The 25309-nt window shown below is 39.5% G+C and overlaps 1 protein-coding gene across 8 annotated transcripts in view; it reads left to right on the forward strand.

Annotated features, from left to right (window-relative positions):
* The window catches only part of CDC42BPB (CDC42 binding protein kinase beta), a 94367-nt gene that overhangs the window by 27668 nt on the left and 41390 nt on the right, over window positions 1-25309 (forward strand). For all 8 annotated transcript variants that reach the window (XM_072038258.1, XM_072038259.1, XM_072038252.1 and 5 more), the window contains exons 3-7: window positions 11039-11122; window positions 14581-14676; window positions 19416-19564; window positions 22964-23057; window positions 24389-24589. In XM_072038258.1, the coding sequence (XP_071894359.1) occupies window positions 11039-11122; window positions 14581-14676; window positions 19416-19564; window positions 22964-23057; window positions 24389-24589 (624 nt within the window). The remainder of the gene's footprint in view (window positions 1-11038; window positions 11123-14580; window positions 14677-19415; window positions 19565-22963; window positions 23058-24388; window positions 24590-25309) is intronic.

A 25309-nucleotide genomic window follows, 5' to 3' on the forward strand; every position in this document is an offset into this window, starting at 1 on the left:
ATATTAAAACACTTGCAAATGTGGGATGCTAGCAAGGTACTGCTGAAGGGGGGTCCCTTTGAAGGTTTCTAGTGTCCAGTTCTGCCATTGATGTGACTAGCTAATTTTGACTTCAGAGCAGCAAAACAAGTGTCTCTTCAATATGTGCATGAGCAGGGTGGTCCCACCTAGCAGCTGCACAGCTGAATTTGGGATCTCTTCTCCCACTTGCCATATGTACTCTTCTGTACTGCTATAATTTAACACAGAGCTGGGCTGCTTCGATGGTAGGAACGCAGAGGCTGCTCCACCCATCTGCCTGTCTCTGTAGCAATCTGGTAATGCAGAAAGACGCATTTGGCTGCCTCAGAGGCTGTTCCCTGTCATCTTTGAAGATCAAAGGCTGCTGGATCTGTTTTTTTGGACAGCAAGTTGAATCATGCTGGGATGATAGGAACGCCTTGTGTTTTGAGGACTCGCCAGGCCCAGGACCCTGGACTGAAGCTTTACTTCTTAATATGCTTAATGAAAGTCTCATCGGTCGCACAAGTCTGAGAGGGCTTGCCACTACCAAAGCATTCAGGAGCATGCCCCCTGTAGGAGGCGTAGGATGCTCCTGGAGAACCTCAAAGGCAACCTCTCAGCATTTAAGTACACATAAGTGAAGCTGTAGCTGTCAGCAAAAGAGATGATTAAGTAGAGGATTTCTGGAAGGAAGGAATTTAGATTTCTTTCCGGAAGCTTCTTTTAAGTAATACCACATCAAGTCAAATGCAGTGACAGCCATTAAAGGCTCACTTGGGCCCATTAGCACTTGATTACAACTTTGCTGCCGGTGGCTAAGGCTAGGCTTCCTTATCTTCATCTGGTGTCAGGAGCGGGAGGATGTGCTGTGCAGGGCTTTCCTGCCAAGCACGGTGTGCCCATGACATGCCAAACTTTTGCAAAGGGTTTGATTGTGGGACAGGGGTATTGTGAGTTGATTGTTGGACAGTGGTATAGTGGGCAGACCAGAAGCTGACCTAGAAAAATGGCAGGCCCCTACTCAACCTGGGTTGAGAAAGCAGTGAGGTTTCTGTACGTGTGTGTACTTGGTAATAGCCTAAAATTGTGTGGATCTGTTATCTACGTCAGGGACTGCTTTTGAAGAAAGTGAACACCTAAGGCAGGCAGAAATCAAAGTTTCAGGAACATCTCCTAATCTGTACCATTCTCTAGCAGTGTGAAGTAGTTTGTGTGTAGTCACTGTGGACATAGCTACTCAAAGAACTCGAGAGTTTTAAGTAAAATGTCCAGATAAATCCTAAGGTCTTGACCTGTAAAACAACAGTTCACTTTCTAGTGGATGTTGAACTCCAGGAGTTGCAACATTCGTTTAAAAAAAAAAAAAAAAAAAAAAAAGGAAGTGTTATCTTAGGGTAGTAGAAATAGTACATGACAATCAGTTGGTTGTTTCATTTAAGTGTTAGGTTTTATCTGGAATATGTTATTTGAACATGGCTTTTAGGCAAGAATAGTTCTGCAAAGAGTTCACAGTAAAAAACAGAAATGGGAAACAATTTGATAAGTCTGAGGCAGGGCTGAAAGCTACAAATTATGTCTAGAAAAGAGGTCTGAGCAAAAAATTTATTGGCCAAATAAAGGGCTTAGAAAATGAAGGCAGTAACAGGTAACTGTCTACATCTCCATTAGTGCTTTGGTTCAAAGCAGTAGCATAGCACACTTGAAGACAGTGCCCCCAGTTACTGCAGAATGGTTTTGCAATGTGTAAATTGGATTTCTTTTGGAGGAAGCTAAATGAGAACCTGTGTTCCAGGTGTGCACCAAATGTGCTTCTGGCCCCAGTGAGTATATAAGAATCAATCATTGTTTTTCAACTCTTCTAGCAGCTTCAAAGAATGTTTAGTCCAGGAGACCAGACTAGATACCCTCTGAAGCAAAATTCCTGAACTGCATACAGTATAGATTGCAAGGCTCAGCACAGGCTACTTTGATGTCTTGTTCTGGTCCTGCTGTGCCAAATTACTAGCTATAAGTGGCTGCGACCACTGATATCTAAAGAATTTTAGATTAGTGTTTTGGCAGTTTGTCTTTTGGTGGGATTAGAAGTGGTTTCTGGATCTTTTCAGAACCAGACTTGTGAATGCTATAGCTATCAAAATGATTTCAGGACAAGGGAGCCCTTTATAGTGGCTTGCATATGGAGCCAGTATTAGGAATGCCTTTGCCAGAATATTCCTCTTAATCCTAAAATCAATGAATATGAAACAGTAAGCTCTTTTCATATTGCCCTGTAACTTGGACACAGAAATGGGACACGTTTCCTGATGCTTATTGAAGGTTGAGGGGAGTTTTGATCTCTAGCAGGAGATGGACTATGTCTCAGAATGTTTCTGAAGACAGCCTTGGACTTAATTTTTACACTAAATGCTCATACAAATGTTAATAACTTAACCTAATTTCCTTCATCATGTCACAACAGTTTTCTTTTCAAATTATTTCTTCATTTATCTTTCTTTTTTTGAGGTGTTTGCTATGTCTTATGGCTTTTGCATGCAGAGATTGCTGTCTCATGTCTAAAGTTTTGAAGCTTTGTTACAACATTAAGGGAGGACAGTTTTTTATAGGACTTAAATCTGTTCTCTTCATAAAGATGCTCCTCTTCACTTAGGGATTTCCCCAGCTGGAAATCTCAATACAGCAGCAGATGAAGCGTGTATATGAACTTTTCAGAGATTTCTGTTTATACTTGTTAGGGGCATTAGGGTGACCTTTCTTCGCTTCGGATCAAGAGTTTTAGGGTATATATAAATTTAGAAATTCTGGGTGGAAACTTGTGTTAATTCCGTTTGGGATGCCTGAATCAACAACTTCTTTCATATTCTTTCATTTGGAAAAGCATGAAATGATCAAAGCAACTGGTAAATTCTACACCCCCCACCCTCCACCCCAGTGGAAATGAAATTTCACAGAAGGGAAATGATAAAACGTCTTTAATTTCATCCTTGTGTCACAGCTAGAGTAGTTACAAAGTCAGAAGAGTTGGTTATCTGTCGATATTGCATTGTCCTTCTCATCTTTTACTTAACAGGTTTATGTTTGTACCAGCTCGACACTTTTTGATCAGTTTAGAGTGATTTTAAGTTCACTGTACTTTAATCCTGCTTGCCAGAGAATATTTCATGCTTTTTGCTTATGAATGAATCCTTTGACCCTTGTGCATAGTAGGGTGCTATAACTGTCAAATATAGGCATTATAAAATAGCAAATATGTGAAGGTTGAAATTCCATAAATAAGAAAATAAAATCTAGGTTCTTTAGAGGGCCTTGTGGCATCTGACTTGTGTAAAGCAACACTTCAAAAACTGAATGGGGTGCTGTAAATAATTTTGCTGTGGTACATTCATACACACATAAGAACGGTTATAAATTAGTTGATGGGATTTTAGTGTTACTTATAAGGTTACTCTTTCATTCTTGATTAAAACAAAACCAACAACAAAAACTATGCTTACAACATACTTATTGAAGTGCATAAAGAATTTAATCAGAATTAAACTAGGCATATTCCTTGTAGAAATAAGTAGTTTAAATTAAAAAGCCAAACAGCTAAACAAGCCAGACTTCAAAAAGATTGAAAACTACATTCCATTCTCCTGAATGTGTGCAGCAGCTATATCCACAGTTTAGCTACTTTAGACTTCTTTGAGAACCCCAGGGGCTTTAGTCTTAGCGAAGAACTTTTGCATAAATCAGGAGCTTTGAAGAAAGATGGCTTAAACGGAATGAAGACGTAGCATCAGACAGGATCGGTGATTGATTTTGCCACACAACACATGAGACACATGCTCCTTGACCGGAGAGTGGATTGAGATGGCATGTGAGTGTGTCTTTATGAATACAGCAGCATCTGATTCAAGGCAGATTGATACAATCCCCAGTGTGTAACTTTACTGTGAGTGCCTTTTTCTTTCCTTTTCGTTTTCAAACCAGCAGAACTCAGCCTGATTCTTTACACTTTTTCCAGCAATATGAGAAGAAGAAAACAACTGGTAATCCAAAACCACCTGAGTGGAAGTTCTGAGAGCAAAGGAGAGTTGGGAAAGCAAGTGAAAAAATATTTCTTAAAGTTCTCATTATTATGCTAAGACAAAAATAGCCTAACTCAGGACCTAGAGATTTCTTCTGTAGCCACCTGCCAAAACATGCAGTTCTCCTTTTCTCATAAACTTAGCCAGCTACTTTGCATGCATGGTAAACTGCATGTCTGAATATCCTTTACAGGAATATTTAAGGCTCTGAGTCCTGGAGTCGCTGGCTTGAGAACATCATTACATTTTTTCAGAAGTTTCGTAGTTATAAAGAAAAGTTTCAAATGATCTTTGAATGCATGCTGTTCTTATGAATAGTATTTTAATTTGAAACGTTAGCTATGAGAAGAATAAACTACTAATGGTTCTTGCCCATCTCCTGCAGTGTACGCACCTGGTGTACGCCCAGGAGGCTGGAACATTGTCATGAGTGCCCACACACTGCTTTCACTGTGGTTTTTGGGGGATCATGTAGGCAGATGGTTCAAGTGCAGAGGGGCAACCTCCATAAGGAATAAAATAATAGTCGTAATAATTTAAAAAAAAACAAAAACAAAAAACAACCCTCTGAATTAAAATCAGAACTAAAATGTCTGTAATCTTAATTCTGGGTTCTATTAATAAAATTAATGCAGTGTCCTGTCTTGATGAACAAGAATGAATATGCTCTGTAGGGTGAAGTTTTTGTTATCCACTGCAAACACACCTTTCCTAGGAGAAAATCTAAATAACGCAAGAACAGAATGGAAAACTCCTCTGGTTTTTAGACTTTTAAAAATGCATTATATCTGTGGTTTGAGATTTGCATGTGGCTGGCTATTCCTTCTGTCTAGAAACACTGCAGGCCATGAGTTGAAAGGAAATCCTGTCCTGAGATACTGGGCTTCGTGGCATTGTGCCTACCTGAGAAACTTTGGGCAGCCTTAGATCTGCTTTCTGTGTGCTTGGCCTGCATAATGTGGCTGACACCTCCTGGAAATTTGGCAGCACGGGACTGAAACAATCGCTTTCCTTCCCTTGTTTATTAGCAAGGACTTGTTTCAGTGAGCAGCACTGCAGCGGAAGGGAGGAACCCTTTGGTCTTGCTTAGCACAAAAATAACTAATATTCTTAAAGTGCCCTGCTTCGGTAGGATTTGCTACTGATAGGTTAGAAATACATTTCCTATAACTGCTGCTGAGTGCAGATTCGATCCATACGGTGTTCAGCAATAGCTCTTGTTGCCTCTACTCAGTGTGCTTAGTCAGAGTCTCAGCTGGAAGCAAGACCTGTCCAAGTGCTGCCAGAAGCAAATCTCTCATTGCTGAGAGAAGGGGATAGGACCGATCCCATGTACCACAGGTTTCTGATGAATTACATGGTTCCTAATGGGAAATGCACTGGCTAGGAGGACAGATAGGCTCAGAAGTGAACAAGCAAGAACTAACCTTCCTGTTGACCATTACCCTTGGCAGTAAGACACGGTGCTGTTAGGGCCTCGTCCATGTTGTAGTCACAGATTTAGGGTGCTAAGTGTAAAGTTTTTGTCTGCATCTAGAAATTAACGTGGAATGTGATGAGCCTACAGATTGCAGCTGAGGCTCTCACCTCTTCAGGTGCTTTGGTAACTGGCAGTGGGAACCCACAAGGACCGTGCCTCCCTAAATTAACTGAACTCATAAGCAGAGGACACAAGGTACGGCACTGCTCACCCAGCTGCTCAGACTGCAAGCATTGAACACGTGGTGTTGAATAAATGTTTAATGAGCTTTTCCTGTTCCGTGCCATGCTCTTCACAAGGTATTTTCTGAAGTGGAAATGGACAGAGAGAGGAGCTGGTTGGTTTTGAAAATGCTGCTGAAAGAGGCCAGTGGGCGGCTGTGTGGTGGCAGCACCCACCTGCTATGGAGCTGGACGGACAGACGGGACAGACAGACCTGCCTCGTGCTGCTGTGCTTGGCTGTGTGCTGGCTGCTGAGGAGCAAGTCTGGGTGTTGCTCAGGGCCACCTTTTGCAGACTCCTTCTTGCTGGCACTGATTTCTTCTCTGTACAGTGTGAAGGTCTATTCTCGGTGAGAAAAACATGACTTAGTTTAGGAAATGTGAACCACGGAATGCGAGCCCTGCAAAGATACTGCTGCTCATTTAAAATGTAAAATAGGCATAAAAAACCTGATAAAGCAGTCCAGACCAGTTTTTCTCCATGCTGCAGTACTAAAACTGTTAACTAATGAGCTATGTATCAAAGACTTCTCCTGTCCAAGAGTATTGGGAAGATAAAGCAGTTCCTGCAGAGTGTTTTCAGTAGGTATCATCCAAGGTATCAATTGCATGAGGCAGAAACAGGAGTGTAAAAGTGGCACCTATGAGCTTTAACTGAGGGAAATGTCTATAATATTCAATTACGAGTCTGGTAATAAGACATTACAGGTAAATTGTTTACATCTGAAATGACATTTTGTCTCTTCTGGTTGAAAGGCTTGTCTAAAATCCCCACTCAAATTTCTAAAGCCATTACAAGTTCCTGCCAAAGGTTAATTCGTGCAATTTTACATCATTTTATCCATGTAATTTTATTGTCCATTAGCCTAAGCAGATCTTTCATCATCCTTATTAGCGGTGTCCTTCCTTCCAATTTTATTGGTAGGTGGCAATCATAGCCACTTTTTAGCCTTCCTTTTTATTTTTTTTTTTTTGAACAAGCAAAGCTTTTTCTATTCCCGTGTCAATATGAGAAGCTCTAAATACTCCTCCTTCTTCATACCTGCTGTGTGTGAAGTTTCTCTCTCTGGGTTGTGGCTGTGCGTGGAGTTTCCAATGCTTTTCTATTTCTACAAGGCAATAATGTTTACCCGTCCCTATACCTATCGTTACGAGCTTGCAGACTGTTAGCTTTATGTCTGAGTTCATCTCCTTTTCAGGTGAGAGCTTTTTGTATTTGAATTTCACCTTGTCCTCAAGGGCTGAAATTTTAGGATTAAGTTTTACATGAAAGTTTAACATGCCATGAGCGTAAATAGTTGTAGGTAGCTTTTTTATGTTTGTCTTGAAATTAATGCCAGTATGGTTCTCAAGAAGTTGAGCATCAAACAATCCATAGGTTCCCAGTCAAAAGTCTTTCTGTTAACTATCTTAATTGCTTTCTGGAAATTCAGCCTTGCATTTAAATGATTTCTGCAGTTTCTTACATCATGCTTGCTGTTTGCATAAATTTGTAATTTGATGCTGCTTCCTAACATTGGTCATGTCACTCAGAGGTCAGAGTACAGGACTAGGAAATCTCATGTTTGTTGAGGCTGATTTGGCTCGGATTCCCACCCTGTAGGCTTCATTGGGGCAGAAAAGCTTTGGATAGCTTTGCACGTTACAGCCCGAAATGCCAATATCAAATGGCTTTGGAAGATCAGAATGCAGCAAAAGGCTTTTATGAAACAATTTGAGAAGCAAAATTCTAGCTCTTGCCAAAGTCTAAAAAGGTTATTTCAGCTATATTGGTTCAGTTTTATTTTATTGCAGTACAAGGAAAGCAGAGCTTTGAGGCAAAAAGTCCTGGAAGAAAAGGGATGGCAGAAATTAATACAAATCTGATGGGCTGTTGTGGTATGCAGTTATCATGCTGGGCTCTCACACTTCCGCTCCAATTCTCAAACTTTTTTTCCCCATAAATAAGTCTGAAGAACACTTAAAAGAAAAAAGGTTGCACTAGCCTTGGAAATAAAGGGCAAGAATCATAATTAAATCCTATTTTTTTACAGTGTGTGCACGAAGTAAGCCCTTGTTCAGCCAGTGATGTTCTAAACCTATGCTTAAGGTAGCAGCAATGCTTTTGTTGTGAAAGGAGACATTTGTACACGTGTGTCCTGTGGACTACCTCTGAACATACCTCTGAAGATTTTTCTTATGATGTAGTGAATTGGTGTGTCCTATAAAGCAGTCATATTTCAAATTTGACATCTTGCATGGGTAGCACAATTGCAGCGTAAGGGATTTTTGTTTGCTCGTACAGAGTAGACATTGTGGTTATTTTAACTGCATTTTCGATATGCCAGAGAAAGAGGAGTTATTAGAAAAGCAAGAAAAAACAAATATGCTGCAGCACCTCTGTAGCAACCAAAGTATTGTATCACGAACGCAATCTTAGAAGTATTGCTACCTGATAGACAAAGTAAAAGCTTTTCCTCAAGTTAACTTTGTGCTTTGTGGAGCAAAGGCTGTAAGTTGTTTGTTTTTGTGTGTGCATGCAATATTATTCTTGGACAGCAGTGAGGTTTTGGTGTTCTCGTGGTAGTGTTTTTTATCTTAAAAGGTGAATAAATCCTGATGATTCGAATGAACCGGGGAGTCAGGACTAGTCAGGCCAAAAATCCATTGCTTTTCTGGGGTGTCTTCTTTACCTCTCAGGTTCTTTTTCCTTGTAAAAACACCTGCTACTTTCTATTTTCTTGGGGATTTACCCATTTTGCTGCATGGTTCAACACTTTTTTTCTGCTGGCACAAGAAGCCTCTTGTCCCACTGCTCCCGTACAACTACAGCATCGGTGTGTTTACTGATGCCATCATCTGATAACCACTTCAAGTGAAAATGTGAGAGTCAACGCTCCTTGTATTAATCCCACTTTTTCTTCCACAGAAAACAATTCCCCACCTCCTGAAATTTTAGTCAGGCTTTTTTAAGCAGTCCTTTCAGTTGAAAATGACGGCACTGATAAAGATGGCAACTGGGGAATTGCTGAGCAGATCCTACACATTTGACTCCCTTTTCTTTTTTCTTTTTCCAGGCTTGTTCTCACTTACTGCTTTGTCTTAATGTTTGCACAGCTTCGCAGTGCCCTCCTGGATGCCAGGCTCACGTCACACCTTGCCAGTTCAGCACAGAGCAGTCTCCAAGCTTCCCCTGCCCCGCAGTGCTTGCAGACAGCGATGGCCTTAGATAAAACCTAATAGATGTGTATCTGTCTTCTGCTTTGTACGTAGATGGCTGAGCGATTCGAGCATTGTGCTTTAATGAAACTTGAATCTTGCTTCTTCAGGGCTTGCGAAGCTCAACTTGTAAATCACTTCTGCCCCAGAGCCTTTGTTTTTTGCAGCAGCTCATCGCATTCTGCTCCGCTCTTCTCCTTCGGTGGAGACGGGGGTATTTCCCAAGTGGATACTGGGGTATTTCCCAAACGATCGTGTTGTGTATGAAACAGAATTTAACATCTACAGAGACTATGTCAGCATCTTGCAGTTTCTCAGAGCTTTTAATGCATAGTTTAGCTTACACTGTATCTTCAGCTGTGTCAGGCAAATGATTCGATTCACTGTAGTTGGAGAGACTGTTAGAGTAGGTTTGAACTAGATGGCTGTGACAAGGCTGGTAATGAAGCTAGACATCTTAGGGCATTACCAGCATTGCAGGTCAGCACTGAACCCTCTGATATCTGCCCAAGGAGCCTCATGTTCAGGCAAGACTCCCATTTGTACTCCCCCATCCTCTGCTGCAGGAGCAGTGTCTGCGGGAGCTGGTTGCAGACCAGGAGAGGTGAGGTGCTGAGGGGCTGGGGATAGTTTACATGCCATACAGAAGGATTCCTCTTAGCACTGTATTTAGGGCTCAATTCCCATGTCTTCCCTGTCATAGATAGCTGCTGGTCCTTCCATAACAGATTTCCATTGCATGACTGTGCAGCTGTGTACGAGATGCAGCTCCTCTGTTGGCTGAAGCTGCTGAGAGGAGCCTCAGGCACCGAGGGGTGGGAGGCTTCGGTATCCACCTGCAGAGCCAGGTGTCTGAACGGGGGGATCTCATCCCTCTGCTACTGGAAGGGCAGTCTCCCCCTGTCCTTCACCTGGAGTTATTTTAGGGTAAGCCCCAGGGAGGAACTCTTCCCTCCTCAGGTCTTGTGTTGATCTCCTCGATGCTCAATTCCAACCTTGTTTCAGAGCCAGCATCTTGGTGGAGTTTCTGCATCTCCTGAATCCCTTACAGATATTGGTCATAAAGCAACAGAAGAGCAGAGCACGACGTGATTCCTGGTACCGCTCCCCCTGCTACTCAGAGCTCTGATGGAAGCGATGAAAGCCGATAGGTTTTGTGCTTCTGAAATAGGCAAAGCAATAGTGGCAGAAATACTCAAGCGGTCCCTGTACAGTCTTGTGGAAATGTCGCTGTCCTAGTTGTCAGTCTTGATTTTCTTTGCCAAATGTAAGAATTTTATGGAAATAATAGCTTTACTACAAGAAGAATTAGTTTTGTTCTTGCTCTAAGTACAGTCTTTGCATTCCTAGGCCTTGAAGTTTTTGTATTCCTCAGTTTTTCTTCCACTGTACAGCCGTATGAACAACTGCTTGTGGTAGGCTGGTCTAAGCGAGTGACTTAATACAGAGGCTGTGTAGCAAAATGCTTCAAGCAAAAGTGATGATTAAGAAAATGAACGCTGTTTTTTTGCTTCTTTTAAAATATCTGCATACAGTACACAAAAGCATGTTAATTTATAAATATCTTTCAAGTTTCTGAAAACGGGAATGTGAAAACAAATTAGTCAAACGTAGTGTATTTCTATTGGCAGCAGCCTTCCTCCTTTTCTAAGGCTGCCCTTTGAAAAGTTCCCTGGCTGGCTGAAGGCAAGGTGTTAGGAGCATTCCTCGTTCATCGTAAGCAATGCAGCTTTACTTTGCATCTGCCTAGGAAAAGCTTGGTGCCCCTCCTGTATCATCCCCAATGTACTTGCTCATGAGCAGTTTGACCACACAGGGTGTGTTGTGCATCAAGTCCGTAGTATTAATGGAAGAGGAATACAGAGGAAGCACAGAATCAAGCTGAAATTTATTGGTGTGAATTGATTGCTGATGGCTTTTTAGTAACTGACTTCATTAACACCGTGTGAACATTAAGCTGTTTAAATACTGTATTTCTCTGACAGTGCTTTTGTGTGAAAATTAAGCTGTTTAAATGTTGTATTTCTCTGACCATGCTTTTGTTAAATAAGGATATCTTATTATTGCAGGTTGCAGTTGTTAAAATGAAGTGTACGGAGCGCATTTATGCCATGAAAATTCTCAATAAATGGGAAATGCTAAAAAGGGCAGAGGTAAGTAATGTGATTCTCTAAAGCAGAGAATTTTAAAAATGTCATCAGGAAAATTACACTGAAGCTCTTTCAGATTAGAAAGAATTATTTTGTGAGCCTAGGAGCTTCATACTTTTTTTTTTCTTAAGCTGTTTTAATGCAATCAAGTCTGACGGTCCCTTCCAGGCATCTGTTGTTCTCAGCATTACCGTGTATTCGTTTACCAGACAGTCTGCCCTAGTTCTTACCCTGAATTTATTGGCCAGATTTTTGTTTACAATAAAGGCAAGTTAAAAACTACATGAAAGCTGAGATCGGTGCTACTATGACGTTCACAGCTGCATACAAATACATTATGAAAGGTTCTTTTTTTTTTTCCTGTTGTATTCAGAAAGCATACATTAAGGAGCTTTGCATCCTGCAGTTTGTAACAGGATTTATGTAACTGGTAAAACTGTAACTAAATACTTTGAAACCACAGATTCAAATTGTAAAACAAATGTGTTAAGAGGGTAAGTCTGTTTAAAAAGGGTGTTTTTGATGAAAGGAGATGTACGTTGTCACAACAAATTATGTAAATGCGAAATGTGTACTTCACAGATTAGGCAAGGACCTACTGGGAATGTGCCATAACTGGTGTATTCCTAGAATACCTCCTCTTGCAGTGTAGTAGGCGAATGTAACGTTATATAAATCAGCAGTTAAATGAGCAATAGATTTGAGGGGAAAATACGTGTATTGCATCACTCTTTGTAGCAGTTTTATGGAGGGACAAAGGCTAGCTGCTTGCTGAGGACTAAGCCTGCTGACACTTCCCTGTCCTATTCTTCTGTCCCCTTCCTGACACCTCCTCCCCCTCCCCAGCCTTCCTCGTCTCTCCCTTCCTTTCAGTGAGTCAGTTCCACCTCTTTTCCTGTGAATTAATCTCTTGGCTCTTGTTAAGCCCCGCTTCGCCACTGCATTTGGCTGATTTAGTCACACTCCGTCCATCAGCCCGGCCTCTCCTCACCAGCAGCACAGCCGCTGCTGTTGGGCTGTTCTTTGAGCTGTCAGGAGAATTCACGCTCCCGGCTGTGCTGCATCAGTGGTTCTCTATGAAGCCTTTGCCTGCACCGGGGAAATTGGGTGCCATTTCAACACAGATTTCAGTTGGGCTAATTCATTGCTCAGCCTAGAATCAGTTTAAATCCTAAAGTGCTTTTAGGGGGTTCCCAAACTCTGATGGAGATACAACTAATGCTGGCTTACTTCTGTCATTTTTAAAGTGACTTAATTAAAAGGTCTGGTTAAATGGCTGAAACTTTATGCAGAGATGTCCTGAGGAGAGAGCTCTTTCTTTGCAAATTGTTGTCTTCAAATTATGTGACTAACTCCTCTTACCTCGTCAGGCAGGCTAGGACCTGGAAGAGTGTTATCTACCAAGAAAGAGCTGTAATGAGCAGTAGTTTTCCCAATACACAGTTAGGATAAGTAACAGTCCAGCCAAGTCCTCTTCCTGCTGATTTCCCCATCTACAAAGAACAGAAAAGGCAGCTGTCTGCTTTGCTGTGCCCCTTTGACATTTCCTGTTCAATTTGTTGGCTTTTTTTGGCTTTCCTGGGTAAGCAAGAGCTTACAACCTGCATATCAAGTTCCTGAAATGTTTGGGAAATCAAAATTTCACAGATGTGGTAGAACTTGTTCGTTTTTCAAATGAAACCTGCAAGTATACAATGGCGTCTTAAGTGGGCAGCTCCACTCAAAAGCAGATTTGAGGTGTTTTAGTATGTGCTGAGTGGTCTAAGAAAGAAAGTGTTATGCTTGTTTATGGAATATGAAGCATTGGATGAGATTAAACACAGCAAAAAGTTATCAAAATGCTGTGGATTTGTGTACTGGCTGCAAGAAAAAGCATATGGTTGGAAGCTACTGAGGTACAGGAAAGATTAGCGAATATCAGCTGACATCCGTAAATGGGTTGCAAGCAAAAAAAATAGGCATGCCATTTATGTTGATGAGGTGGGCCATTTGTATTCATTGTTCTGACAACAAAATGTGTAGTCATTAGTGTGTTACCGCTCACAGTTCCAAATAAATCCTGACTAGCTAATTAGGTAGCCTGTCATGCTTTCTCAAGGCATGTCTCAAGGCATTTTAAGCCAGTGTAAGCTGAAAAGGATAGTTTCATACTTTGAATTCAGGATGCAAAGTGCTCAGAAGCATTACTGGTTTGGAAGTGTTCATAACATTCCCTCACTATTTGAGGTTGCGCAGTGAACTGGATCAAGGAACTGATGTCTTTGAAAATAAATAAACTAGCTTTCTGTGTTGGCAGCCTCCCCAAAGAGCAGTGCCAGAACAACTGAGAACTGCTGCGCCGTGGTGCTGAGGGCAGGGGATTGGATTACTTGGAGCTGCTGTTGCTGCCAAACTTTTCTTTTTTTTTGTGATACTTTGACCTTGCATTCGTAAACCTTAAAATCATTCTCAGTTAACATTTAATTATAATACGCATCTCTTTGCACCAATAATTACTAACTTTACAACATGACCCCAATATGACCTTCTTCAGTAGAAACATAAATTGACTTTTGCTTCCTTAAGGGGAAAAAATGGTTAAAATAATTTTATGAGTTGCAATTGATATATGGTGAGGCTTCGGCTTCCCAAGAACGTTCCTTTCATAGTGCGTTTTCTATGACATCTAGACAATTGGCAATGACAAAAAATGAATTCTTATCCAAAACCCAAACACTTGAATCTGCAACTACTGGATGCCATAATAATGGCTTTCTGAATCGACAGTACCGAAAGAATCCCAAGGTCTGCTTCTTGATAATACTGATCTGATCCAATAAAAACACTATTTTTATTAAGGAAGAGATTCTTGAAGGTTATGGAAGGTGGTTTTATGTAAAGATGCTGAGAAAACACATTACACTTGCTTCCCTGAACAGTTGCAGTATGCTATTCGAAGTAGAGGAAATATTCTTGGAATTGGAAATGTATTATACTAGACAAAGATAAGGCAGTAAATTTTGCTTATTTCCTGTCATGTTTGCAGTGTCTATAGCTGGAACTGCAGTGTAAGAAAATTAAGATTTTGATATATTTTCATATATAACATTGTGATATATTTTCACAAGGGTCTTTTTCAGAAGAACCAGATTTGCAGTGATAAGTTATCATTTTTCTAGCTTTTAAAGATATATTATGGAACAAAGATTTAGTGTTGGCTTGGATTGGTTTGTGGGTTTTCTTTTTGGTGTTTTTTTTTTGTTTTTTTTTTTTTTAAGGTTGCAGTCAGAATTAGAATGACTGAATGCATAACTACAAGCCTGCAGAGATTCCTTGGCTTGTCACTTGTGCAGACTAAATTCAGATGAATAGAGACCTCTGTTCAGTAATTTTAGATAATCCCATAAAACATCCATATATATTCATCCTGTGAAAACTACTTGTTGATGTTGACAATGGCTTCTTCCCCTTTCTTCCTTTAGACAGCTTGTTTCCGAGAAGAGAGAAACGTCTTGGTGAATGGAGATTGTCAGTGGATCACTACGTTGCACTACGCCTTTCAAGATGAGAACTATTTGGTACGTTTGATTCATCAGCAAATAAAAGCTTTATGTTATGAAAGAACTTTATTTTTGGTACATTTAAGGGTATTGCAATAAATCAGTCTACCTCATGCCTTCCAGCAGTGTTTTGGCATTCTTGTTTTCTCCTTGAAGAAAGACTTCAAAGGACTGACTGTAACTGTAACAGAGTGAGAAAGTCATGTACTATGGTCTATAGAAGTTTAGCTAAGCAGCCTTTAAATTAATCTACCCTTGTATAAAACGTATCATGTTTAAGTTTATATTTTTGGATAACATTGCCATTAACTAATTTATGAAGAGAAATGGTAACTCTGTGAAAGTAAGAAAGATTTTTATTTTAAACTTTAAAAATCGTGGTTTTGTTTAAAAATGGCAGAAGTAATTTCACATCTTATTTTAAAAGCCTCAGGGAAAAAATAATAGCCAACTTCATAAAAGTATTTAAATGTTTTTGAAATCAGTAGATTGGTCATCTCTATAGTTTGAGAGATTATAGCAACCCTTTGTAAAGTAATTGCTCTTATTTCATGTAGTGATGATTACTGCCTGACTGTTGGTTACTAGAGCTGTAACATAGAAGCTACATTTAGCTTTGTTACAGAAGTCAGGGAAGTGCTGGTCAATGAGGCTCCTACACACTGGAATGTAGAGAAACATCCAGCTTCCCCGTGGTACCTGAGGCTGTGTTAGAGAACCTGCTGTTTCTGTAGCAAAGAACATAGTCGTAATGCAAAAGTTTTCAGCATCTTAATGCTTTCTAGATGGCACAACTAGCAAGTCATAACTATAAATAATGAAAAAGCTTACCAATGAAAACCTGCCAATGGGTTCAGGGGTGAAGCTTAAGAAAGAGTTAAATACCCAACAGTTTTCAGAGGTGCTGAAACAAAACAAATTATTTTGATTACCACCTTAAATATAATTTCACGATGTCAAGCACATTTTAAGCACACTGGGTCTCTATACCCCCATTTCCAGTCTATTTCCATTTATTAAAAACTTTGATAGATCCTGATTTTCAGCCTCTCAAAATTCAGTCCTCTGACACTTTCCCAGAAAGATAACTCACAAATTCCTTCAGAACCAGCCTTCAGACTTCTATAACAATAACCTACAACACCCTGTAATGTACTATTTCCACATAGCATCTGAGAATGGAGCTACCTAAGGAAAAAAATGTTACCTGTAGTAATAGCTACAGGTAACCATAGCTACATAGCTATGGTAATGAGAGTACAGAGAGGGATCTAATGTTGCTAATGCCATTTCATGAAAATCTGTTCCAAGTAAGCTACAGCAGTATAATATGCTTCTTTTCCCCACATTCTCAAAGGCATGGAGAACAAAGATGTTGAAGTTTCACTTGACAGCAGAATTTAGACAGCTAACATCTAATTAAAGATCCAGAACTTAGAAAGCAACAGCTCTGTGTGGCAGCCAAAGTCAGCGGCTTGCCAGCTTGCCTGAGGTCTGGTACTGCATGTGCTGAGCTGCTGCCTTCCAATTCGGTCTGTTACTCAGCATCCACCTCATGTAAATGTCTGGTACTAACAGATGAAGTGTGTGTGCATCTCAGTCGCTCTATTGTAAATGATGCATGAAGAAAAAGTGAAGTTGACAAAACACATCAGGAAGTGGCTTTCATCCAGAAACCTGGGCTGTGGTCCAGGTTCTCTTCCATACCGTCTTAGTGGTTTATTTGTCCAGGGACTAAAAGATCTCTGTTCAGACCTCTGCTCAGCTTGAACAAGTTTATAGCTACATTTTTCCACATCTCAGAAGAGTGCTGTCACATTACAGAACCTGGACAGGTTGAGTTTACTTTTTGACTTTGCTGCTTATCCTTGATCGTGTAAAATGGAACACAAAGCTAAGAAGAAAATGAGAACAGATAACAGAGCTTGGTTTCCCTACAGGGAGTGGACATCAGTCCTATGAGAGGGAAAGCTCTAGCTTCTTTGTATCTGCTCCCAGTGATGTTTGTGCATTATAGCTCATGATTCTTAAATGCAAAACCACATAAGGTAACTCTGAAACAGAGAGAGAATATTGGTGTCTTCCCCACACCTAAGGCTTTGCCATCCTTGTCCGGCTGCATGAAGAAAGACTTCAGAATGAGAGAGAAGATAAGACAGCAATGCAGTAGCTGCTCTTGGAGAATCTAGAAATAATACTTGGGGTTGTATTCTTTCTAATATTAGTAGAGCATTTGATGATGCAGAACTTAAATAAAAGCATGAAACAAATTCAACAAAAAGTATATGTTCTGAAGTTTCATTTTCTGGTTCTGCTCCTCTAGTTTTACATGTTTGAGGCAAATATATCGCACTGTAGTGTGTTCTGAACAGTCAAGTCTTAAATGACAGTATGTTGAAATGCTAGCATGACTTTTTCTGGTTCCTAGAAAGACTTTCTTAGAAACAGTTTGAGACAAGATGGATTAAGTAAGCCTTTGGTGATTCTACTGAAATAGGTAGGGGGTAGGTAAGACATAGTCCATGCACATTGTAAACATGCATGAGACCTGAAGTTCATAATCTACCCCAGATTGAAATCTGTGAGTTTTCCTGTGATTTACCAGAAATCCTATCAAGAGGGAAATTTTTCTTTCCCAACTTTGTTCCTGACTATTCATAAGAGTATTTAGATGCTTTTTTTTCCCATTGACTTCCAACTACTCTTCCTCTACGATCCAACTGCTTTCCAGGAAGAAAAATGATGTCTAAATGTAAGTGTCATAATACCCTTTAATTTAACCCAATGTGAAGAGCGAAGTGCCACTGGACAAGAAGAGGAGGATGTGGAGGATGAATAAAATTTGATTTTGTTATAGAAGAGGTTCACTGTGTTCCCCTGATCCAGGCTCCTCATTTCACAGGTCGGCTGAGTTCTCACTGCATTACGCATGCTGTGGGAGCTGAGAAGCAGGCACTGATGTCTCTTTGACAGGCATTCTATTTCAGATCCCACAGAAGGCTCTATAAGCTCTCTTAACCTTGAATTTAAGAGAAAATAGTGTAATACAATATCCCTCTTAAAACATTTCTGGTTCCTGTCTGTAGCCTTTCCTTCCCAAACATAATTGTTGTGCGTATGCGGTGTTCCAACAAACATTTAAAATTCCTTGTGGTGTTGTGCAATGCAGGCTGGTTGGTTTCAACATAAATCATGAAATTTGCCTGTCAAATTAAGCTATAATGATACGCAGAACAATATCAAAACGTCGGCCTTTTGGAGTCACTCTTGTAAGCCACAGCATCATAAGGAAACGGGTAATGGTGCACTTACTGCTACTTGGGGTTCTCATCTTCTTTATTTTGCTTCACTTGTGGAAGAAGAATCGGTGGCAGCAACACTAGACCCGAAGTTGCTTTACATAGAGGAGAAAAATAAGATAACTGCTTTGGAAAGTTAGTCCCAGAAAAAGCAAAGTTATTCCTAAAATAATATATCAAGGAATGGGAAGCATGGAACAAACAGGTTTAAGACTGGTGGTACTAAATAAAGTCAATATATGCTGAGTGATGGTCTGGAGTTAGGTGCATATCGCTAGGAAATAACTGAGCCCACTCCCTGTTTTGTGGTATGAAAACCAAATAGCAACTCCAAGCCCTTTTCTTTCACTTGTTACCTGTATCTGTGTTGATTCTTTCAATAGATAGGATAATGGTTGATTGCCCTTGGAGGCTATTTCCTTTTTCACTGAAATCCAGTCACAAGAACCCAAATGTTTGATTCCTAAATTTCCTGCTGCTGTAGTGCCTCTGGCTTGTCATGAGCCTCCCAGCCACGGTGTCCTGAAGCTCCTGCCAGCTCTGTCATGCATCCGTGCTGTGGCATGTGCCAAGATGAGTGTTTGAGGATGGTGGTGTGATGAATCCTACTTTTGGAACCTCAAGTGGTATTGAAATAGTACCAAAGCTAAAACTAGTAATGAGATGTTTAATTTAGACTGAGCAGCATCGATATAATGAGCACTAATACTTTCCAGAAAAGTTTTTAGTGAAATTTTGATCAAAATAATGTTTGGAGGAAGAGTGCTTATTGTTTATTGCTTCTATAAAGAGTTTACCTCAGCAAATGCTTATGTTATGAAATGTCACATGCTTAATACAAATACTCTGTGTTCAGTTGTGTACTGCTGCTTCCATTTTAACACCTGATAATAGATGTGCAAGTCAGGCAATAAGCCACTTGCATAAATTAAATTCCAAAATGTTAATCCTTATTGTTTCCCATTCACAAATGATTTTATTTAATAAGTGGCATTAAGTATTTTATGTTCATGTTAGTGTAATACTAATACTCTTTCACGTTTTTTTAACTATTCCTTTTAAATATTTTTTCTTGCTATCCCTTCTGGACGTTTTCAGTTTAAGTGTCGATGACCTACATTAATTTTTGGTGATACTGTTTTTTTTGTCTGTGTAACGTTGTAGTTAATAGAGATAAACTCACCCTGATTTATTTGTTTGTAGTTGCTCTCTCTCTCTAAACTTATGGTAAGGGTGGAATGCTGATGTATCGTTATTACTGGAATTATTAAAGGAATAAGGTATGCTTTTACACTGAACAAGCATTAACACAGAGGATTACTAATTTTAACTTCATTTCATATGGATAGAAAAAAATAGTGAAAGTCTTTTTTTCCCTAGCAGTTAACTGATGAACTTTAATTCATTTCCTTAACAGCTGTGTCTCAGTACGTAACTGCTTGCTTTCTCCCTTTCCAGTATCTAGTGATGGACTACTATGTTGGTGGTGACTTGCTGACGCTTCTCAGTAAGTTTGAAGACAAACTTCCTGAAGATATGGCAAGGTTCTACATTGGTGAAATGGTGCTTGCTATACATTCCATACACGAGCTGCATTATGTGCACAGGTAAAGTACCATCTCGCTTGAGAAAAAAACACATTTACATCTATATGAAATTAACATTAAAGGTATTACTACCAATACAAATGGGCGCAGCAGCCACAGGCAAGCTACAGTGGGCACATGCTCACTACAGACTGTATAATAACTGCTATAACATTTTAAATACCAAATTCTGATGGATTGATATTAAAAGCAGTGGTATTCATCTAACCTTTTACCAAAGCTTTTAGTTTTAATCGGACTTCTTGACTAACTCTGTTCTCTTCATGAAATGTACCTACTGTAAGGCCATGATAACAGCAAATCTGTTTACCTCAGCTTATCCTCAAACTGATGAATTTTGTAATGGGGGGGGCACATGCCTGTCTAATTGTTTCTACAACATAGGATGCATGTTTCCAGATCGGTGCCTGCAATCGTGGTAACTTAGGTGGTGTTCTGAAGCAGTTAAAAACATAACATTCCTTATTCTAGGTAAGAGAAAATAGGTCAGGCAGGTAAAGCACGCTTCTTTTTTTGGGTCATCTCTCGGGGCGACTGTCTCAGAAGAGCTGTTAGTAGTGCAGGGGTGATGCTTGATATAAATACTGTGTCATTTCAAGAATCTAGAACAACTGAGAATTTCTATCCTTGGTTTTGTTTTCAGATTTAGAAACTGTGTGATATATCAATTACAAAGCAAGACTATAATAATACTAGAAACCTTTGTGGTTACCTTTATACACTGACCTTACAGCTTAATTTCAGTAACCAAGATGTTAGAAAATGTTAAGTGTGAGAGTAGTGATGTTTTTCAGTTGTGTGAAGTCTGCTTATGGCCATACAGGCAGGTTTCTGAAGTCCCAGCTCAGGAGAAGGAGGCTTCATACTATTTGCTTGGCAGGGAAATCTTAACCACCAAGTCCCTTTACCTCTTTATGCCTTAATTTCTAACTCCATAAAATACAGACAGCAATACTCCTGGGGGTAAATGTGGACAATATGCGGGGTACCGATTTGGAGAAGTTCACTAGAGGCACTATTGCACCCATTTCCGAGGAGTGGAACCTGACCAACTACAACTTTGCATGGGTTGAATGAAAGTCTCCTGTGGCAATGGGAACGAGCGGTTCCAAGGCCAAAGCATTGGATGAATGGGAGATGTATGAATGCCCAAGAAATTACTGCTTGGCAACTGCAGTGGATTAGGAAGAAGCATGGTTGCTCTGGGGAGGATTTCAAGGACCCTTTAAAGGCTTATATGACCTGTTAGCTGTAGATAGGAAACAGTGGGGCTCAGAGATGGGGCATTAAGCTTTTCTCAACAGAAACAGTGTTCCCTTAGGCAAGCGAGACCTGAATGCAAAGCAGAAAAGCAGAGATGTGGTGGATGAGATTGGCTCATGCTTCAAAAGGCACCGTGAATGATGTTATTTGAAAACCAACAACAACAAAAAACCCCTTGCATAGTTGTGTGGAAGTTTTAATAGTCCTCTGCTCATACTGAGCTTGACTCTTACTTATGGGACTGTAAGGGAAATCTGTACAGGCCTTAGAACTGAAATGTATGGAATAAATTTAACAATGGAAAATGGCTAATGAGTTCATTGGGAAACTGTAGTGAAATGGTCTAGTTTTCTGGGTTAACAGTTATTTTTCTGTACTGTAATAAGTAAGTATGCATTTAATTTATGTTGATAGGCATACATCAGCATTGATATTTTGTCTTAATACTGCTACTAGTAGCAGCATTGGTGAAGTTTCAGTAATAAATTTCAAAGCATTACCCCTTGGTTAAAAAGTAGCAATTCAATTCTACATTGGAAAAATGTATCACGATTTTTAAACATATAAGGACCCTTTGTTAAACCTATCTTGATTTTTTTTCATGTCTGCTCAAGTGTGAAATAGAATTAGCAGCTGAAAAAACAGACATTGTCAGCATCCACCTCTATGCAGCAAGGTGTTTTAGAGCATGCTTTTTATCTTGTTCCTGCTAATTCAAGCCTCTTCCCCTCAAAGTAAGCTGAAGCTAGTGTACAATTCTAAAGTTTTTGAGCAAGTGTGGTGACACTTGGAACTTCCCATTTGAAAAGAAATTCCGCATTCTGTGGTGCAACAGGACTGGTGGGTTTAAGATAAAGCACATGTTCTATTTATTAATAACACAGTATTATTGGAATGTATATGGTATCTAAAACAAAAAACCCAGATTTGGTGGTTTGGTTATCTTTTTTTTGGCTACCTCAGTCAATATTTCAAAATGGCATGGTGAAATGCTGGCATGTTGTGAGCTGGTCCTGGGTGGTGTTGGCTACGGAAAGGGAAGGACACTGGTGCAAGTTAGCTTGTAAGACTTGAATGTTCTCATTCTTAGCCTGCAGAATTGGTGTGTAGCTGGCTTAGTTTTACTTTCTGCCCTTGCTCATCTCTCTGCCGTTCTCAACATATTGACTTAGTGCTCTGAAAATAACACTGTATATTTTGAGGCTATCGATTAAAAAAACATGTAGTGGGCATCAAGACTGTCATATTATTAAATTGAATGTCTTTGTCCATCTTTTAGTTTTACTTTACCTTGTGTGAATTTGAGCACAAAGAGGTGAGAGAAAATGGTGGATTAAATTCAATTTACATGCTCTAAATCTTTTTCGGCTGCCTTCATGGTATCAAAAATAATATTAAGTAATGAGATACAATGAAATGGAAATCTTAGTTCCATGTCATGTAGTAGCTTTAGCATGCAGAATGCCATCTATAACTTGCTGTGTACATGTATGAATAGCAATGAAGTGGTTGATCCAGGAGATTTTCTCCCATTACTGTATCCTGTTGAAACATCATTGCCCTGATCCCAGAGCTGGGGGAATTCAGTGCTCTGTAGAGTAAGTGCTGCATATACACAGGATGCAAATGTCTTCAGGTACCCATAGAAGCAAATATGTTATGCAGTAGTATATAGACAGTCTTGAACAGCAAGTGAAAAATGATGGACAAAATTTAGAGAAACAATGATAAATCTTTCTAGATAAGAAGCTGTAAGTTAGCTATAAATCTTGGCAAAAAAAAAAATCAAATTAAAAAATTGCCTCTTTTATCTTTCTTGCCCCTCAAAAAGTATATTAGGATGCATATAATATTGAAAGGAGGTTGCTAAGGTAAACTACCTATCTGTTAGTTGTACCATTCTGCATAACGGTTCTGCTTGATTATGGGAGCAGAGCTCAGCTTTGATGAGCTGAAAATCTGATGTAATCTGAAACTTCAATATTGCAGGCAAAGTTTCAAGTTCGTCAGGAAGAAAGGGTCAAAATAAAGAGATTACCAGTGGGTACCCAATATAAAACTGTTATTTTGATGCAATCTGTACAATTGGAGCTCATACTTAGTATTTAAATTTTTCACTTTTTTCTGTTATGACAGGGACATAAAGCCTGATAATGTTCTTTTGGACATGAATGGCCACATACGACTGGCAGACTTCGGGTCCTGTCTGAAAATGAGTGAAGATGGCACAGTATGTATGAAGCAAAATTAAATTGCATTGCTGGTAGTGGTACCTTTTATGTGAGTTGCTGATCTTAACTCTACTACATGTTATCAGTGTGCACCAAGGAGGTATGATAGTTTGTAAACTTCTTGGCTTGCTAAAAATTGAGGGAAATGTGCAACTCACCACATTTATATAAAACATTTTTCCCTCTTCTTGTTTTACAGGCTGTAAAACAAGTTTAAGTTATTCTTTGCTATGTTTTTCTGTCTTTCACCTTTTTTCCTACTAGTGATTCAGTTCTCATGAGATATTTATGAACTGGCCAAAGAGCCTGTGCTAAAAAAGGATAAAAATTTGATGTTATTTATGCACTGGAATCATGGGTGACCAGGAACCTAGCAGTCATGACAGATTTAAAGTAAAAGTAATCCAAAATGAGCACGTACTTACTAAGTAGTTTATTTTACATGCCTTTTACAAAAGAAACAGCAATACTGTGGTAATTTGCTATCTTGTGTACCAGATAGGATACACTCCTAAGAGTTAAATTGGTCATGAGGTTTTCTGCTCTCCCTAGTTCGAGGTGCTTCTAGGAATATCAATTCTGCCAAAATGCAGCATGTGATATTCACTGGCTATGGCACAAACTCCAGGTTTTGGTGACATTCTGTAGTCATAGAATGCCTCGTAAGGATTTACCATATTAAAATACAGAATAAATTGGAAGGAGCCATTGTAACTCCGTTAACCCTTAGAGTGCATTCCTAGAGTTCACTTTTCTGCCACTGCCCTGATGGTCAAGGCTTTCCTACTACTAGGACACAAGGAAACTAATTACATTAATTAATTCCTGTATTTTATCCACAATTATGCTATATAAGTGTTAAACCAGTTTTGAACATAGTAAAAATAGGGCAGTACTTGCCCTGGAACCTTGTTTTACTATCTTCAAATGAAACTGTAAAACTTGAGTATAGAGCTTGAACTCCGTGCTTTTTCATTTTTCATTTCAGCTTCTGGCAACCAATTGCAGTTTTTAAGTATAAAAATACACACACACATATATAAAGGCAAAACATTTTCCTGTCTGTCTGCATTCTGAAAACAGCTATGACTATTTTGAGTGTTTACTGTTTGGAGAATAAAATGTACTGATCTTATGTAGAAGTGGACTGAATCGTAGTCTGTTACTTTCTGAATATCATCTTTATTTTGTTGCTGTCATTTTTTAATAAATGTCTTCCCTTCCCAGAATAATGTACTGATGTATCTGTTTGCAAAAGTACTAGTGTATAAGTAAATGTTGCTGAGAGAACCTGAAAACTAACCAGAACGGTGTTTGCTTTATTTTCAAGGTGCAGTCCTCAGTAGCAGTGGGTACACCTGACTATATCTCCCCTGAGATACTGCAAGCAATGGAGGATGGAATGGGAAAATACGGACCTGAATGTGACTGGTGGTCACTGGGTGTTTGCATGTATGAAATGCTTTATGGTGAAACACCCTTTTATGCAGAGTCCTTAGTGGAAACATACGGGAAGATTATGAATCATGAAGTAAGAAATAAATTTATTTATCTTGATTTTAACGTTTACAGAGAGACTGATGTATCTTCAAAATACTGCTGTGGGTGGTTCATTGCTTTTTTCATGGTGATTTAGAACCATATCTAACTGTGTAGGTTTGTTAGTTCAGTTCTTAGGAAAATTGGCATTCCTGAATTGCAGAAATCTGCAATTCTTTGTTAATTTGATTTTTTTTTTCCTAAATGGTGATGTTCTTCTTGAAAAATCTTAAACAGTCTTCATGAAACAAAAATTAAAAACAACTCTTATGTTAGGCCCATTGAAAGTTTCTTCTGGACTGCGCAGGAGAAATGAAGTAATGCATTACATATGCAGCTGTGCACATTTTGTCACACTGCTAATCGGTACAAAAAATGGAAACAGACAAGTCAAACAGTGTGGACATGAGCTGCATGAAGAACATGAGGTCTGGGGAGAGTTGCTCAGAATAGAAGTGGCATAAAAACACGAGCTTTTGAGCTGCATGAAGAATGTGAGGTCAGGGGATTTTGTCCAGAGTCAAAGTGGTAGAAAAGTGTTGAAACTTCTGTGTGCCATGTGAATATTAGAGTGAGAATTAACCAGTTCATTGTGTCCTTTTGAGAGGTGTGGTAGGAGTACGTGCTTATGGGTGTCCTCATCTTAGCTAGCCAGAAGCTGTTGGACAGGGAGTGCTGCTGCATTTTCTTCTTCCCAGGTTGAATGTACTGG

The sequence above is a fragment of the Anas platyrhynchos genome, chromosome 5 (genome assembly GCF_047663525.1).
Source record: "Anas platyrhynchos isolate ZD024472 breed Pekin duck chromosome 5, IASCAAS_PekinDuck_T2T, whole genome shotgun sequence".
NCBI classification, from domain to species: domain Eukaryota; kingdom Metazoa; phylum Chordata; class Aves; order Anseriformes; family Anatidae; genus Anas; species Anas platyrhynchos.